The sequence below is a fragment of the Meleagris gallopavo genome, chromosome 1 (assembly GCF_000146605.3).
Source record: "Meleagris gallopavo isolate NT-WF06-2002-E0010 breed Aviagen turkey brand Nicholas breeding stock chromosome 1, Turkey_5.1, whole genome shotgun sequence".
Taxonomy (NCBI): domain Eukaryota; kingdom Metazoa; phylum Chordata; class Aves; order Galliformes; family Phasianidae; genus Meleagris; species Meleagris gallopavo.
The window spans coordinates 19,259,679-19,275,396 of record NC_015011.2 but is presented as its reverse complement, the minus strand read 5'-3'; the positions used below and the strand labels follow the sequence as shown (position 1 = coordinate 19,275,396).

At 36.2% G+C, this 15,718-nt stretch overlaps 1 protein-coding gene across 2 annotated transcripts in view; it reads left to right on the top strand.

The window, feature by feature from the left end:
• Positions 1-1,312: 1,312 nt before the first annotated feature.
• Positions 1,313-15,718, top strand: part of IL17REL (interleukin 17 receptor E like) — a 42,769-nt gene continuing 28,363 nt past the window's right edge. For both annotated transcript variants that reach the window (XM_010729093.3, XM_010729086.3), the window contains exon 1: positions 1,313-1,507. In XM_010729093.3, the coding sequence (XP_010727395.1) occupies positions 1,406-1,507 (102 nt within the window). In that variant the 5' untranslated portion in view covers positions 1,313-1,405. The remainder of the gene's footprint in view (positions 1,508-15,718) is intronic.

The window sequence follows — 15,718 nt, the reverse complement described above, 5'->3', positions numbered from 1 at the left end:
GGAAGTATTTATGCTAAAAATATTCATAAAAGTAGCATATTATATTTGATTACTTTCTTATTTTGTCCAAGTATGGATCTTGCTTGTCACGGGAGAGTAGACTGTGTGGATCTTTGACGAAGTGCATTTTTTACATTTACAAGTGATGACATTTCCTTGTTATTTTTTAGCCAAAATAATTTAATGACAATTTGTGCAGTAATGTGACTGTTACCACTTTTTGTCTTAAAAAAATAATAAACAAAATAAAATAAATGGAAAATTGACAAACTGGACTCATGAGACAGTATGTAAAGTACTGAAATATAAACACAGTCGATACATTGGCAGAGTAGACGTAATCTCTAACCAAAAGAATTATTGGCAAAGCTTCATCCTATCATATGGAGTTAATTTTGCATCTCCTACATAACAAAAATACCAATAATAAAATAACAATTAATGTAAAAGTTTTAATTAGAGTGTGGAAGGTGTGGGTTCTAGCACTGTCTCGCTGGAAGAAATCTCTAAGTTGTAAGCCCTCTGTGAAGTAATACTTCTCTATTCCACCTACAGGCATAACTTACCATGTATCCTCCATATGAACCAGAAAGTGTGTTTTATGGAATACACATTCCCTGTGGTTGATACTTTGTAGGACAGCACCAAGAAATGCATTCCTAAGCCATGTATTATTGAGGTGTTGTAGCTCTCTCATACACAGCTTTCAGAGCTGGTGATGTTCAGCTTCTTCAGCAAAGCCTACTTCCCAAATGTGATGAAAATCCAAAAACTGGAGGTAGGCTATAGGACAAGAGGCTTCTGTTGATGCAATTATATAATATGCAAAATAAATCCAAGACACAGATTCCTAGGATAAAAGAAGCTGTTTTTCTTCCTCATGAGAAGCAAGAAATCAGTCTTCCAAGGCTACTTATTCCAACACAACTGTTCTTTTTTTAAAAAATACATTTTTATTTTTGGTGCATTAGAAAACCAAGAGAAGAAGTAGACATAATAATGCATTTTGATTTCAGTGAAGCTGCCTGCTAGAAACAAAATTCCCATAAATATACAGAATTACAGAAAAGAAACGCACTAAACCTCATTCAAATCTGACATGGTGAAGTCCAAAAGAAAAAGGCTTTTACTGCAACTGTCAGAAATTCAAGTTTCCCATTTTTCACTAAGGCACACAATAAGTGGACTGAGCATGCCTTATATTTCCCACGACTAGCAATTCTCTGTCTTCGGAAACTTTAGTGGGAGGAGTTGAAAGGTGCTGTGGGAGGGACTAAAATTCATGCTGAAGTTTTGGCTTGAGAGAGAGAATTGTCAGAGTGGAAGATTTCTTCTGAGGTTTTTCTTTTAATTTTTCCCTTCTTCTTTTTTGTTTTGTATTGTTTTGTTTTGTTTTCAGTTTAGGATGATAAGTATTCATATTCTGATGCTTCTTATAATTCTATTTTGGAATTATGATTGTGATATTATTCCCAGGATTGAAGAATGTGGACTTTCATGTTCTCAGGTAACCTCTTACTTGTTCTTTGCTATCTCTTAATATAATAGTTGTATGCCGATATAATAATTGTAAACAAAGCAATAAAGGAAAAATCAAAAAATATTTGAGCTGTCCTGACTATTCACTTTATATTCCTGTCATTCTGCATTAAGTATCCGAAGTGACAATGATGACTATTATGAGAAAATAAGAAATTGCTCTCTTTCCAGCTTTTGTTGTTGTTATTACCTTTAAAAAATTGACTTTTGTGTTTGGAAGGCAGTAATAAAACAGATCTAATTTTTATTATTTACTTTGGAAATATGATTTTTACAACAGCAGTGGTGTCAAAGAGGTGACAGGAGGAGGGATGGGAAGTTGCAGAAATTGCTAATTATGTTAGGAATAGAGGAAACATGGGTTTTCCTGTGAATAAATGGATTAAACTTAAGAAACAGTAAAAAGCTGTTTTTCATTTTGTGGAATGAATATGACTGGACTATTGCATTTAATGACTTATGTATGTGTACAAAATTGGAGTGTGGATTATACCATCACTTCAAAAGCTTTGAATTCTGAATGTTCCAAATATCTCCACAAAGGGGCACTATGGGGACATTCTGCTTCAGTTGGCTGTCTGAAAGTTCAAGAATACCGTATACAGAAAGACATAACAGAAAATAAAATAATGGGGTATAAATAACAGGCTATCTGATATTTTCAGTCTGAATAGGCCAGGATAACTATGAAGTTTCTGTGGAAAAGCAGAATTAATAGCATAAAAGAATTTGGCTGAATATTGAGTTCTGCTTGAAAATATCACAGTACTCTGCAGTCCTTGGGACATACAAAGCGTTGTCTAAATATGATAGTACTAGCTAGATATTGTCAGCATGATACAGCAATTAATTCTGTATTTTATATGTGTATGCTAGGATGTATATGGAGTGAAAATGCTTATAAAACACTGGAGTTGAGAGGAAATAAACTATTTCAAATACTGCTTTATATTCCTGAATTTAAATTTTGTGCAATCTCACCACATTTAGATATTGTTTTTAAAAATAACAAAATGTAGAGATTCATTTAGATGTAGAGATCCATCAGAGGTTCATTTCTGGATGTACCTGAGCACTTTCCAGCAAATTATAATTTCCAGCACATTATGTACTTTTGAATGTAAAAGTGCATGCATTTAAAAGAATTTATTCTCCATGGTTGCAACAATGAGTATTTAAAAAAGATCCTCTCTAACTTTCTAATTTATTTCTCTAGAGAATGGTTTGCTCTAAGTCTCAGAATGTGAAAAATAATAACTTTTATTCCAGGGCCCTTGGAAGACATCCTTCTCTGTCGTATCTTAGGTATCTATTTTAGGAAGGCTGATTCACTAGCTGCCTAAGATGTTGACATAAAGAAAGGATCCTTTCTTTGCCTTCCAGTTATTGTCTTGCAACTTTTCCAGTGCTGAAGGTTGGATAAATGAGAATGCTTTTTCTTTTTTTTCTAATTTACAAGGAAAATACATTCTTTCCAGTGGTGTAACAGAATCAAATATAAACACCATTTGTGATGTTAAAAGATAGAGTTCGGTTCATGTCCTGTATGTTATGTTTCCGCTAGTTGTATTCAGTAGAATCTTGAATGCATTAATGACTTTTTAAGACAAAAATGTTTTCTTACTGGAAACAATAATGATCTCAACAGGACAAATTACTGCCAGCTTAGCATTTGCAATCCAGTGCAAAGCGTTTTGAGCATTTTGAACTCAAGAGTCTCGTGACTGGATGTTACAGAAAACTCCCTCTTCCATTGAAACTAACATCAGTTTTTCTACATAAACCATTACAATTCCATGGCTTCAATCTTATTCCTACCTGAGTTACTGTAAAAAGCTGCGGTTTATCTTCCCTGTAATTCACAACTAAATGGGCTTTGTCAGAGCACCAGCCAGGGGTTACAGTTAATCTTTCAACGGATGTCCAGTACATGCCTGTTGTCTACTGCTATAGCACACAGGTTTTAAGGTAGAGAATTAATTGTAGTTAATTGAATTAACTTCACTAGCAATTTACTTAATGAGATAATAAGAAATTGTAATTTAAAAAGTATAAGATGCTTTCAGTTTCTGTTATAAACGTCCATTATAGACTTTTTTGTCCTTTACAAGATCTTCCCATAAGTCTGCATAATGATTTTCTCTTCTGCAGAGTCAGCCTTGCAGTTGTATGGTTCCCCGTAAAGCAATAGGGAAACAGAAAGCTTTTTCATTTTTTCTGCATTTTTCAAACTGTGGGTATTGTCAGAGGGATTTTGGGCAAGTTCAGGAGCTAAAGATGTTGAGTTTGATCAGCAGACTAGACTTCAGAGTGACAGTGTCTCACAGTGACAGTATTTATAAGCAATTTTGACCTCCTTGGATACTCATTAGCAAAGTAAGGCATCGGTTACACTTAGGAGGAAAATAGCGACTTAACTGTTTTGAGGTAAATAAAACCTTTACACTCAACTGTTTAGATTTTGAATCCTACTGCAACTTAACGAATCATTCTTAGCTTACTAGGAACATTCAGTAAGGCATTTTTGCACTGCCTTATACAATATCCAGGTACTATTGCTATAGCACAAATTACTTTATCCACTATAGGAAAGAGAAAACAAAAGATCACTTCACATTTATGCAAGTATTATGCAAGCATGAAAATATACAATTGTGGTTGAATGATGGCAAAGGAACATACAAATTTTTATTATGTATTGTGATTTTTTTTCTTCTTCCTTATTTTAATGGCTTGTCTTTAAAGTTTGCATTATATTCTGGTATTCAAAAGTTAACTACCATGAACTTGGTCTTCAGACCTCACCCAAAAGCAAATACGACTATCAACTAGGATTCCCTGCAAAAGCACAGGGGAATCCCAGCCTGAAATTGATACTGTGTTTGTGTTCTACTTGCTTTACAATCCACACTGTTTGCTGGCTGTACACAAAGGAACTAGCTTATGCCAAATTTGACTCAACAGCTGGTAAAGATCATGAGCACTACATTTTAAAAAAAAACTTTCCAGAAAACTATGAAATAATATGTGTATTGTCTGCCTTTAAATGTAGCAGCATTTCCAAAGTTCACAAAAAAGAAGAAATGAATGAAGAAACGGAATGTGGGATTTTCCTGCAACTATAAAGGTTATTGGCAATAAATTTTTGATATAGTTGTTGCCCGTTCATGCTACTCATAGTGAAAATATGTAGTGTTTCTTGTCTGGATATTTATATAATGGATCAGACTGTTCTGACTGAATACTACATACTGCAAAACCAATGGTGTAATACAGCTCTCAGGCTACTAACTCAGCTGACGTAAGTTGACATTCATTATTTTTTGCCAAGGTAAGCAATTTGTATTTTAAAAGTAATCTTAAGACTCTCACCATCATATATGAGTATCTAGTATCTAGGTTTCTTGGACTGAGATATATCAGCATGAAGACACAAGAATGGAAGAATCGCCACAGGTGTTTTTGTGTGCAAAGGTATACCCAGTGACTGAAGGACACGTAAAAAATATGAAACATATCCTCTGCTAAAATCTGCTGTTGTGCAGTGCAACCCATGAGAGTACATCGTTAATGGAAAGCCTGGGTTTTACATCCCTGCCTGTTATTGACTTATTTGTGTGGGCCTAGACAAGTAATTTTACCTCTCCAGTTTTTACAAGTGCAAAATAGTGCTGACTTTCCTGTGTGATGTGTCTTAATTACATTTTTTAAATTCGCTGCCTTGAATACTATAATTAAATATTAAGTTTTCATTAGTAAAAGCATTCATACTGAAGCAGCTCTCGAATCACTGTATTAGAGTGATATTAACCCATTTTCTTGCCTGCTCTGCTTGTAGTCAGGAGAGCTGCTGTTTAGCAAGTTTATGTGACTTGTGGTCTGTGTTTTGCAGTATCAAAAATAGCTTAACAATGTCAGGGATCTACTGGCTTTCATGTTTCCTGCTATTTCCTGTGCCATTGGTTATCATCCTATTTCCTCACCCCTACAAGAGAGTCAGATTCACATACGAATAGAGACTTAAACTCTCAAATATTCCTCATAGAGGATCTATTACCACTTCTTTCAGGAGAGGTGAAGAAAGGTCTGCAGTTCAAAACTTGCAAAAAATGTAACAGTAGCTCTTATTTTTTTCTTTCTCACTTCTCCTTCCTCAAGAACTCTGGGAAAAGGTTACAAGGTCTGGAAGGAGATGAGCTGCTGGAGTAGCAAAAGCAAAGGCACTAAAGCAAAAGCAAAGACAGTCGTGAAAGTCTGGGACACAACTAGCTGATTTTCTAACGGGACCTGACAAGGTGTCCTGAACTTCAAGTACAAGGCACTGCTACTTGTAATTCAGCCTGAATTGTGACTTCTAATCATAAAATCACGGATGGTTGAAGTTGGAAGGGACTTCTAGAGGTCATCTTGTCCAACCCCTCTGACACTGAAAGGAGATTGCCAGGACATTGTCCATCTGACTTTTAAATATCTCCAAGGAAGCAGATAATTTAGGCAGGACAAATTTTGCAGAGATAGGTAGGAACTTGTTCTAGACAAGGTGGTGTGACCTCGCTGGATTTCTTGCAGTGAAGTCAAGAATTGGCTTAATTTGTAAATTTGCTGGAGCTGGCAGTACTATACCTATTACTTTGTCATGTTGAGTTATACAGTTTTGTTCTATTACTCTTTACAAAATGCCTGTGCTGGTGAGAGAATCAGGAGTGATCCAAAATGAGAAGAACTAAGAAGCAGTTTTAAATAATTACTTTCTTAAGATAGTTTTTGATAGTATCCTGGCTTTTTGGTGTTTTCCCCAGCATTGAGAAGCTCCCAAATAGGTAGGTAGCTTGGACCAAGGGAAGGAGGTCAAAGTTTTTTATTACTGATTGAAAATCATTTTGAGAACCATGAATTCCTGTAAAAACCAGGAACCCACATTTGAAGTTGTTTGTGTCATGTTACCATCATCCCCAGAAGAGATGCCTCGTTTTATACATCAGCACAGATCAATCATAGAGCTATAAAACAGCCAACCCAGATCCAACTTTTTTGAGCAATGGAGCCTGAATGAGATTCTAGTACCCTGTCTAATTTCATCTTGAAAACTTCCAATGCTGAGGACTCCATCCTGTTCCTGAGTAGGCTGTTGTAATGATTCGTTCTCCCTGTGAAAAATTTCTTTCTTATATAAAGAATAAACCTTTCCCCATAAAACTTATACCTGTTGTCCTTTGGCTTCTCCATGTGGCTTCTTGTGAGGAAAGAGCCTCTGTCCTCTTTATAGCCATCCTTTAAGTACTGGGAAACTATGAAAATGTCACTTCTGAGACTTCTTTTCTCCAACTAACTCCTTCAGTGTTTCCTTATAGGATAAGTTCTCCAGTCATTTAATCATCGTTGTAAATGTTTTTATAGCACTTTTCTACTTTCAAGAAAATTTATTTATTTGTAAAACTTTTATCCTTCAATTTTGATAATATTTATTGGATGGTTTTTGAAGGACAGTACAGTTGTTTGTCTTCTTAAAAGTTTAGATAAAACACAAACCAGAAAATCTTCCTAAACAGTAGCATGTGCCAGAGAAGGTTCCAGAGTAGCTCTGAACTACTTGCGTAGGAATGATCACAGATCCAGTAAATTCAGGTATACTCAGCTGGCTCATCATATCGCTGGCTCTGCCTTCAGCTATCTGATTTCGCTGGGCTTGGATTTTGTGAAGTTGTGAATGATCTGGGAAGTTACAGTGGCTAATAATGCTGAGAACTCTAATAGATTGCCTATGGAGCTTGTAGAGATCTCCACACATGCTAGGCAAATATCTCTCAGATAAAGGTCATTCTTCCTAAAGCAGAAGTACTGAGCAGATGGCATCTTGAATTCTTTTCTAACCATTCCATTCTACCTTTATGTATTTTGTCTTTTGGGGGATCTAAAGACAGTCATATTCAATTCATAATTAACTTACTGCTTTGAAACAGTCAACAGAGCCAAAGACCTGTTTTCTTGTATTATACGTGAAGTCCTTTCAGTATGCAAAATATGGGACTCTCAATTTCACTCAGGAAGTGTCTGTGCAAAAATGAACAAAGTTTAAGTTTCACTTAGCTAATGATCAGCGGCTCTTTCTCCTGCAGGAAAGTGTTTCAGATTAGTTACTTTGAATATGTGTGGTAAGTTTCAATACCTTCTGGAAAACTGATTGTCTTGAAGTTGTCTCTACTTGCCTACATATTTTCAGAAAGTATGAATCATATAAACACCACTGTACAATACTAGATGTGCATTCATTGTCTTTTCTTGGAAAACATTGAGGAAATAGAATTTATTAAAACTGTCTCTAATTTTGTTTTTCCCTTTCATTCCTATATATGAAAACTTCCTGATCTTTTTCCCACTTCCTCATCTTGCTGACCTGCTGTTCTTCCTTCTGTGATGGTAATGACAGATTTCTCAATTTCTTTTAAGATATTAATATCTTTGTATAATGATTTTCCTTCTTCTACTTTTTAAAAATTATTATTATTTTTTAATTTTAGCAGTTCTCACTGGAGCGTCTAGCTTAATACTGAATTTTGATCAGCAGTGTATGCTCTTTTAATTTTGGCCCTTTGATTTTCATATATTATTTTTCTGTAGGATATCACAGAATCATAGAATCATAGAATGGCTTGGGTTGGAAGGGACCTCAAGGATCAGCAAGCTCCAGCCCCCGTGCTGCATGCATGGACCTCCATATCTAATACTAGATCAGGCTACATAGGATATAGAATATTGTTTTAGATCTTGGTTACATCTGTGTTAGCATCTAGTCTGCTTCTGTAACTTATTTTCTCATCCACCTTGGAGAAAAAGTAAGCATACACTTTTTAGGAAAATGTGTGGTATAGGTCGTTTTTAGTGAGTAAAAGCTATCATTAAAAATGAGATGTAGGGTGAAGAAACATAGGAAGGTACTGAACATTGGTGTGTTCACTAAGCTAAGACCATGCCCAGGAATCATTGCTGCCTCTAGGGACAACTGCATGATCAGGAGAGTCAAGTGAAACAATGCTGCTGTTGTAAAGCTGGTGGAATCCTTCCTCTTTGGAACCATTTCTTTTGGACCTCTGCCACCTTTAATTGGACCTGTGCTAACTTTAGCAACTACTGATTCACAAGATAAAGTTGAGCTAGATTATTATTCCTTAGTTGTCTTTTTTTTTTTAAACCTCTTCTCCCCAGATTGAGTTAACTATATAAAAGTGAAATAGACTAGGTAATGACTTTTTAAGTGATTATTATTTTAAAAAGTTTTTTATATGATTCATTCTTCCTTAGAATTTCCATTTTCATTCCTTTGTTAATTATCTCAAATTGCAGATATTTCAACTGAAATGCCCATTATAGATATTTTCTTTAGGGTTTTTCAACACAGCTAATGCTTTCACGGGAAAATTGCTTTGGCTTTTGTTACTCCTGGCAATACATGCAGGGAATCTGGTATGAATTTTTTGATGTGGATTAAGACTTTCAGGTGCCATAAAAATGTAAGTTACTCTTTAGAGAATAAGTCATCTCTCTCCAAAATCTTCAAGTGTACAACAGCAAAAAGGTTTTCATCTACATACTCTAAGACAACTTTCCTTTCTCTGCTATGGTTAGAGTGTTTCTGTAACTCAAGCAAGCACAATAGAGCTAGTCAGATATCTTTATCATGAACTCTGTAATGGAAGTGTTTAGCTAACTGATAATATGGCACCAAGGAGGAATGTGGACCTCTTAGGATTGCCATCTGAAACTAAACTACTGCTGCTTCTAGCATGGCCTGAGGGATCATTTACATGACCTTATCTTCTTACACAACAACATAACAAGCTAGGGCTAGAATAAAACAAAATCAACAATAATTTTTTTTTCTTTACCAGGAAGAACTGTAATCAGAGGTACTCCTAAGTTTATTTCAGTTTCAAATTTTTCTTTGTCTAAGGACAAGAGTGAAAAACACCATATTTGTGGAACTTGCAACCAACAGAAGCAGGTTTTTCTCCATGGCTTTGATGCGTCTCAGACCTGATATGTGACTTTTAAAGTCTTGAAACTTTTATAGGAAATTATTGACAAGTTTTCTTTCTTGTTCTAAGCTTTGATATGATTTTGTGATCCACACTGGCAGAAATGGAAAGGGATTAGCAAGCTCATTTTTAAGAATGCCCTCTTTTCTACACCCAAAAATTTAGGATAGTGTCTGTTGAACTTTCACACATTCTGTAATCCAGCTCATTTTCTGTAGTTCTAGGTGATTAAATGCAGGCCAAGTGGAGATTGTGAGAAAGCATTAAATATCTGCTAAGACAATATGAGAAACCTGAATGTTCAGTGTCATGATGTCCCATGTAAGCCAAAGTTAAAAGTTAAGCACCAGCTTAATCTTAACTCCAGTCTCTGGAACCCACACCTCAGATTAGGAATCCCCTCTCTTCAGTTAGGAGCCATAATTTGGCTTGCTCTCTTCAGAGTAGCTTCTGAGTTCCACTCCTCCAAAGTTTCAGGTTTTCTTTCTGTTTTGTTTTCCTGGTGAAATTGGAAATGAAGTAAGAAACAGATCTTGCAATTGAATGTTGAAAGCACTCAATTTTAAAAATTACCCTCTCTCTTTCCTGTTCTCTCAAACCATCAATTTTTCATTTCATACAGTATCAGTGATTTGATAGGAGGTCTGGGAAACTTATTTATGGGAAGCATTGCAAAAAGAAAACTTGTGTAATGTTAGAACTTCAGGCTACAGAAGGTGTTGAACTTGGCTGCCTCTTGAGGTCAGGATTTGAACAGCCACAGTATAACAGCTGGAACATACCCTTGTTCTGATCATTTTCTCCAGCACTTCTGTTTTGGAAGAGAAGCTACACATGATCTTTGCTAACTTGATTTCTGTTAAATTTCCTCCAGCCACCTCCTGCACTGGAGACATGGGTGTCTCACAAGAGAGTGTCTGCTATCCCAAGGAGTTTTGGTGTGAGGTAGATGCCATTCCACCTCAGTTCTGATAATGAACTACAAAACCAAGGTTGAAGCATCCAGAGAGCTTTTAGATCAGAAAAGCAGGTGCCTGTAGGGTTCGGTAGCAATTAATAGGGTATTACAGATCGTGATGTTTGGTTGTGATTACTACAGCTTTCTTAAATGATGTTTCAGGTACCTGAATCCTCTTTTAGATTTGGGCCACAAAACTGACCTAATCTCAATTTGCAAATGGCTACATTTCCCTACCAATAGTAATGCAAAATCCACAAAGAGAAATTGCTTACTTGGAAATTGTGTTAGTGGCACCTTTCTCATGGGTGGAGATAAAGTTTTTATACACAAATAGTTTCTACCACATTTAAGTCTGAATCAAAGTTCATTAAAATGTGTGGAAAGAGTTTTAGTGATTTTCAAAGGTTTGCAGCTAAAACCGTAGTGCTCTGTAGTTGGTGAATGTGAGCAGGATGGCATTTATCATTTATAAAGGCCACAGTGCACTGCAGGGCAGTATTCTGCTCCTGGAAATGACTCTAAGCAAAAGCAAAATAGCTGACCAGAGCAGAATGGCAAGAACCTTGCTGTGAATGTCAGCACACAGGAAAGCCAGGCCTGTAACATATTGCTTCTTTTGCTGAGGAACAGCGCTGTGATGCATGAAAAGACAATGACCGGAATAGGAAAAATCTTTAGACCTTCCAAAAGAAATAGGCACTGCCTCCAGCAGCAGCAGGAGGAGCAAATCCAGCCCACAGGGTTTCCTTCCATAATCTTCAGTTACTGCTTGGTTGTTTTCCTCCCTCCCTCCCTCCCTTCCTGTGACACTCTCACTACCCACTGGTTCCAGTCACTTCTCAGTGATGTTTGTGCTGCTGAGGGGTTTGCTCTAAACTTCTTGTACTCTCCTCTGGGCTACAGACATCATTATGCCATCCAAACCTTAAAGTACTGAACACCAATAGATGTTTGAAGAGGTTGTAGAAGCTACATCCTTGAGTTTTTCAAGAAATGGTCAAATTCATGTCTGACTTGTTCTGGTATTGGTCATAGTACTGCTTCTAGCAGGAGGCTGGACTTGGTGACCTATAGAGACTCGTTCTGCCCAAAATTTCCTTTTTATCATCCTCTGTATGCAAAATCCAGTCATTCACTGAAATAACCATTACTGCAGTGTTAGATTGTCCCTGTCTCATTGTTAGACTAGAAGTGCTGATTTGGTAGATTAGTTGTCCTTTCAAGTAGCTGAGTGGGCTGAAATTTTTGACACTCTGTGTATGGGATGGTGCTGATTTACACCAGCTGAGAGTATGGCATTCAAAGTGCATTGTAATTTTACTTTGTCTATTGTATGCAATTCTGTTTTGTTAACAACTTGTTTAAATGTTTTAGGAAACATGACATCAAAATGATTGACTTTATTTATTTATTTATTTTTGGATTTTATTTCTTAAAAAAAAAAAAAAGTTAGAGCATGCTGTTGCTCCAAGCAAATTCCGTTTCCAGTCCTGAAGCTGAAGCTCACAATAGATCAGGCAGCTTTTATTTCAGACTGTCATAGCTCCCTTTGGTACAGTAATTTTAAATGCAAGTGTTCTTTGTAAGTCCTTTTTGTATCACAGGCTGATTTTTATGCACAGTTCACTTAAACAAAGTACAAGTTGGGAATATTCTTCCCAGTTGTGAGACCTCAATATATGGTTGTTTTGACTGGACATTCAGTTATAGGATGAAAGCATGGTTCTGCAAGGAGTTCCCAGAGATACAATTACTGTGCTGCTAAATTCTTCCGCTTGTTCTGTCCTGCAAAAGGGAGACAGCTAAAGGTCAGTGGAAGTTATTTGCTGCATGCCATCCATGTGGCATATATAGGAATGGGATTCCTCTACATCTGTACAATGCTTGAGGAAGCATATGCTGTCTTGACACGAATTTCTGTTGTACTTGAACAGTAGCAAGTAAACAAAAATCTAAGAGTCCTGGAGAACTTGTGTTAGTCATATTACATTATCAAAATACTCCTAGACTGTAAGGAAAACATTGACTTTCAGTTTTGACAAACACTACGTTGCGGAGGACAGAGTCCATGCGTTTGCATCACTGAAGCTTTACTGAGAATTATCCAGTAATCTTCAGTAAACCCAATATTCTTTTTTCTGTTTGTTCATTGTCAGCTAAATGAACAGGGAAATATGAACATAGCATTAACACAGGCAAGAAGTTGTGCTATTGGACATGGAACAACTCTTACCAAAAGGTGTGTGGCCTCATTAGCCCTGGTCCTGAGCTTAATATCCTACTTTTCAGCTGTGCTTATCCTCTCAGTTTCTACACTACATTAATGTGATTGGCTTGTTCAGTCTGGAATACATGTAAAGAGAGTAATTTCTGCTCAGAGCTGGATGATACATACTTGTGACTCAGAAATGCTTTGTTTTTAGCATTCTATAATAAAATCCATCAATCAGATGCTCTTGTAGAAGTAGTAGTGCAAAGTAGTCAAAAATAGTGCTTTGCTGTAAGTTCTAATGCCTATTTCTTTTCTGCTTGGACATCAGTTCAATTTTCTTCAGTGATTCTATAGCTGCTCCCATTATATGCCATTCATGTGTATCTGATTACCACACTGTCAGTAAAAGTTGAAGAACAACCTTGTGGTTTGCCGGAAAGATAGTTTTACCTTGGCAATGAAAGTAATTACAGATGACATCAAAACAAACACAGATGCTCCTTTAGAGAAAAGGTCTCTTGGGGACAATGCATCAGTAGAACTAACCAAATCCATAGCAGTTCTAAATGTTCATATTATGTATATTAATTTTTATAATTCCTCTAGTTCTCAGTAAATATTATAATTGATTCAATTGCTAAGTGTGTTCTGTAGGTAAATTATTTTTCATTTTCACTCATTAAGTAACATACTCCTTTGCATAAGTACGCGGCCTTGATGTAATTAAGATTTTGTTTAGTGGCACAGGAATCATTATGTTATGCTTTCTCTTACTGTAAAGGATTCTGTTTCCTACATTTGGTTAGATAATACAGGGATGATTTTTACCTGTCTTAAATGAAGTAAAATAGCGTGAGAAAAATTCCGCAAGGTTTCAGTTCTCATCATCATGAAGGATATGTAAAATGCCTTCATGTATGAAAACAGCTCTGGGAAATGCTACAATATATGCAGTTGTTTCTGTCCACAAAGTTTTCCCTGGATGATTTGGATATGAACATTTTGGTAAGAAATTACTGTAATGCGTTGAAAGTCTAAGATCATGATACAGGTCTTAATTTTCTCTTTTTTTATCCAGGGGTTGTCCACCCCTCAAAGACCTTTTTCCTCATGAAAGTGTCTGAAATCGCATTAGCGTTTTCAGGTTTTTCATTACAGATCTTGACAAATCATTTAGAACTTTTAAAAATCCAGCATCTGTAGGCTCTTTCCTCCACAAACTGAATGGGAAAAGCAGATGGAAAAAGGAAAGGCTGGCGGTGGATTGCTTACATGGGAAGTGGTAAATAGATCTCTTTCTATATTGCAGGATAGCCACTGGTACAACATGGCTGAGACAATGAATATTACAACTTTACAAGGCATCAAATAAACCCTTGTGGAAAACTCTTCCCAGAACTATACACAGCTCTGCTCACCCCTTTAGGAATAAAGTAGAACAGAACAGAACAGAACAGAACAGAATAGAATAGAATAGAATAGAATAGAATAGAATAGAATAATTCTTCAAAGGTCATCTAGCCCAACTGTCTGATCTCAGGAAAGATGTGTTCACATAGACATAAAAAGAAGGAAAAGCTATTTTATTAGAGGAGGATAAAAGAGCTTGGCTCTCATAGCCTAGCAAAACAAAATCTGAGAAAAGTTAAATTACTGACTGCAGATAAGTGGAAAGTAAATTCCAGGATGAAAACCATCTATTTAAATGAAAAGCCAACAAACACAATCAGAAATCAATGCAAACTAATCATTATTGTATTTACCTTAGAAAATAAAAATTTTGTTGCTTCTGGAGCAACAGAGCTTCTAGAAAAGCCTTAGCATTGGAGCAGTACAGGCCAAAATTTGATTTTAAAAGTTTTTGAAAAGGATTAGATGACTTGTGGTTATCAAGGGACTAGATCCAGTGGTCTGTAATATCCCTTCTAATTCTGCATAGAATAAGATGAATTTGTGTAGAGCAACATCTCTTGATTGGAAATCAAAAAGAACTTGTTTGAATTCATCAACCTTATGAGCTTTTTGCTTTCAACTTGAGCTCCAGTTTTTGCAAGACCCTGTTCTGTAAGACTACATACAGCCTCATGCTTGTTTTTTATGGCAATTAAGGAATAGAAATTACTGGAATAGAGGGAAACTTCATAAAATGGTCATGTTCCTTTTCCTCTTCTCTCTGATAATTTGGCTTTAGGTAGGAGTGTAGGTAATAGATTTGCCACTGAGAATCTCTCAGAAGAGTCACTTTACTTTCCCTGATATTAATGCAGACATCTTGAAAGACTGAATGTTGAATGTCTGACAGCCTGGCCCAAATTATGTTCAAAATACATTTTAAAGCATTTTCAGGTATCTTACCGCTCTTTTTGGAATTGTGGAAGATCTGCCATAAGCTCTTCTATGAACCAGGTATAGCAGAGTTAGTGAACAGATTAGGAAACAAAATTTACCCCAGACTCTTTCCTGTGTTGACAGATCATTCAGGGAAGAGTGGGAAATAGGTCTTTGTTTCTTTTCCTCAGCAATTTTATTTCATGAAAGAACTCCTTGAGCCCTCAAATCTAAATCTTCCTCTGCCAGTCTTACTTTCTGCTCTAGTCTTTAAAAGCAAAGAGTGCTATTACAGTTGTATTTGATTGAGAAGTTGCTGTGTTAGCTAAAAAAATTAGCACCACACCTCCTATTCAGAATGATGCATATTGGTGGTGTCTGTTGAGATAACCTCTAGCTACAGTTGAGTAATATCGCAAGTGGGGAAAACCCTAGAGAAATAGGAAAATCCCTAACTGTTTGTACATTGTGTAAGTGTATTTTACTTAGGCTCTTTGCCAAAACAGATATGAATCAGAGATGCTCTCTGTATTGCACTAAATTGTACCATCATGTTCAAGTATTTCATTTTTGCGTAAAAGACACCCACAGCATTTGTGAAAGGAGAAGAAAATTTCCATTCTGGTTTTACTGTGTTGTGCTTTT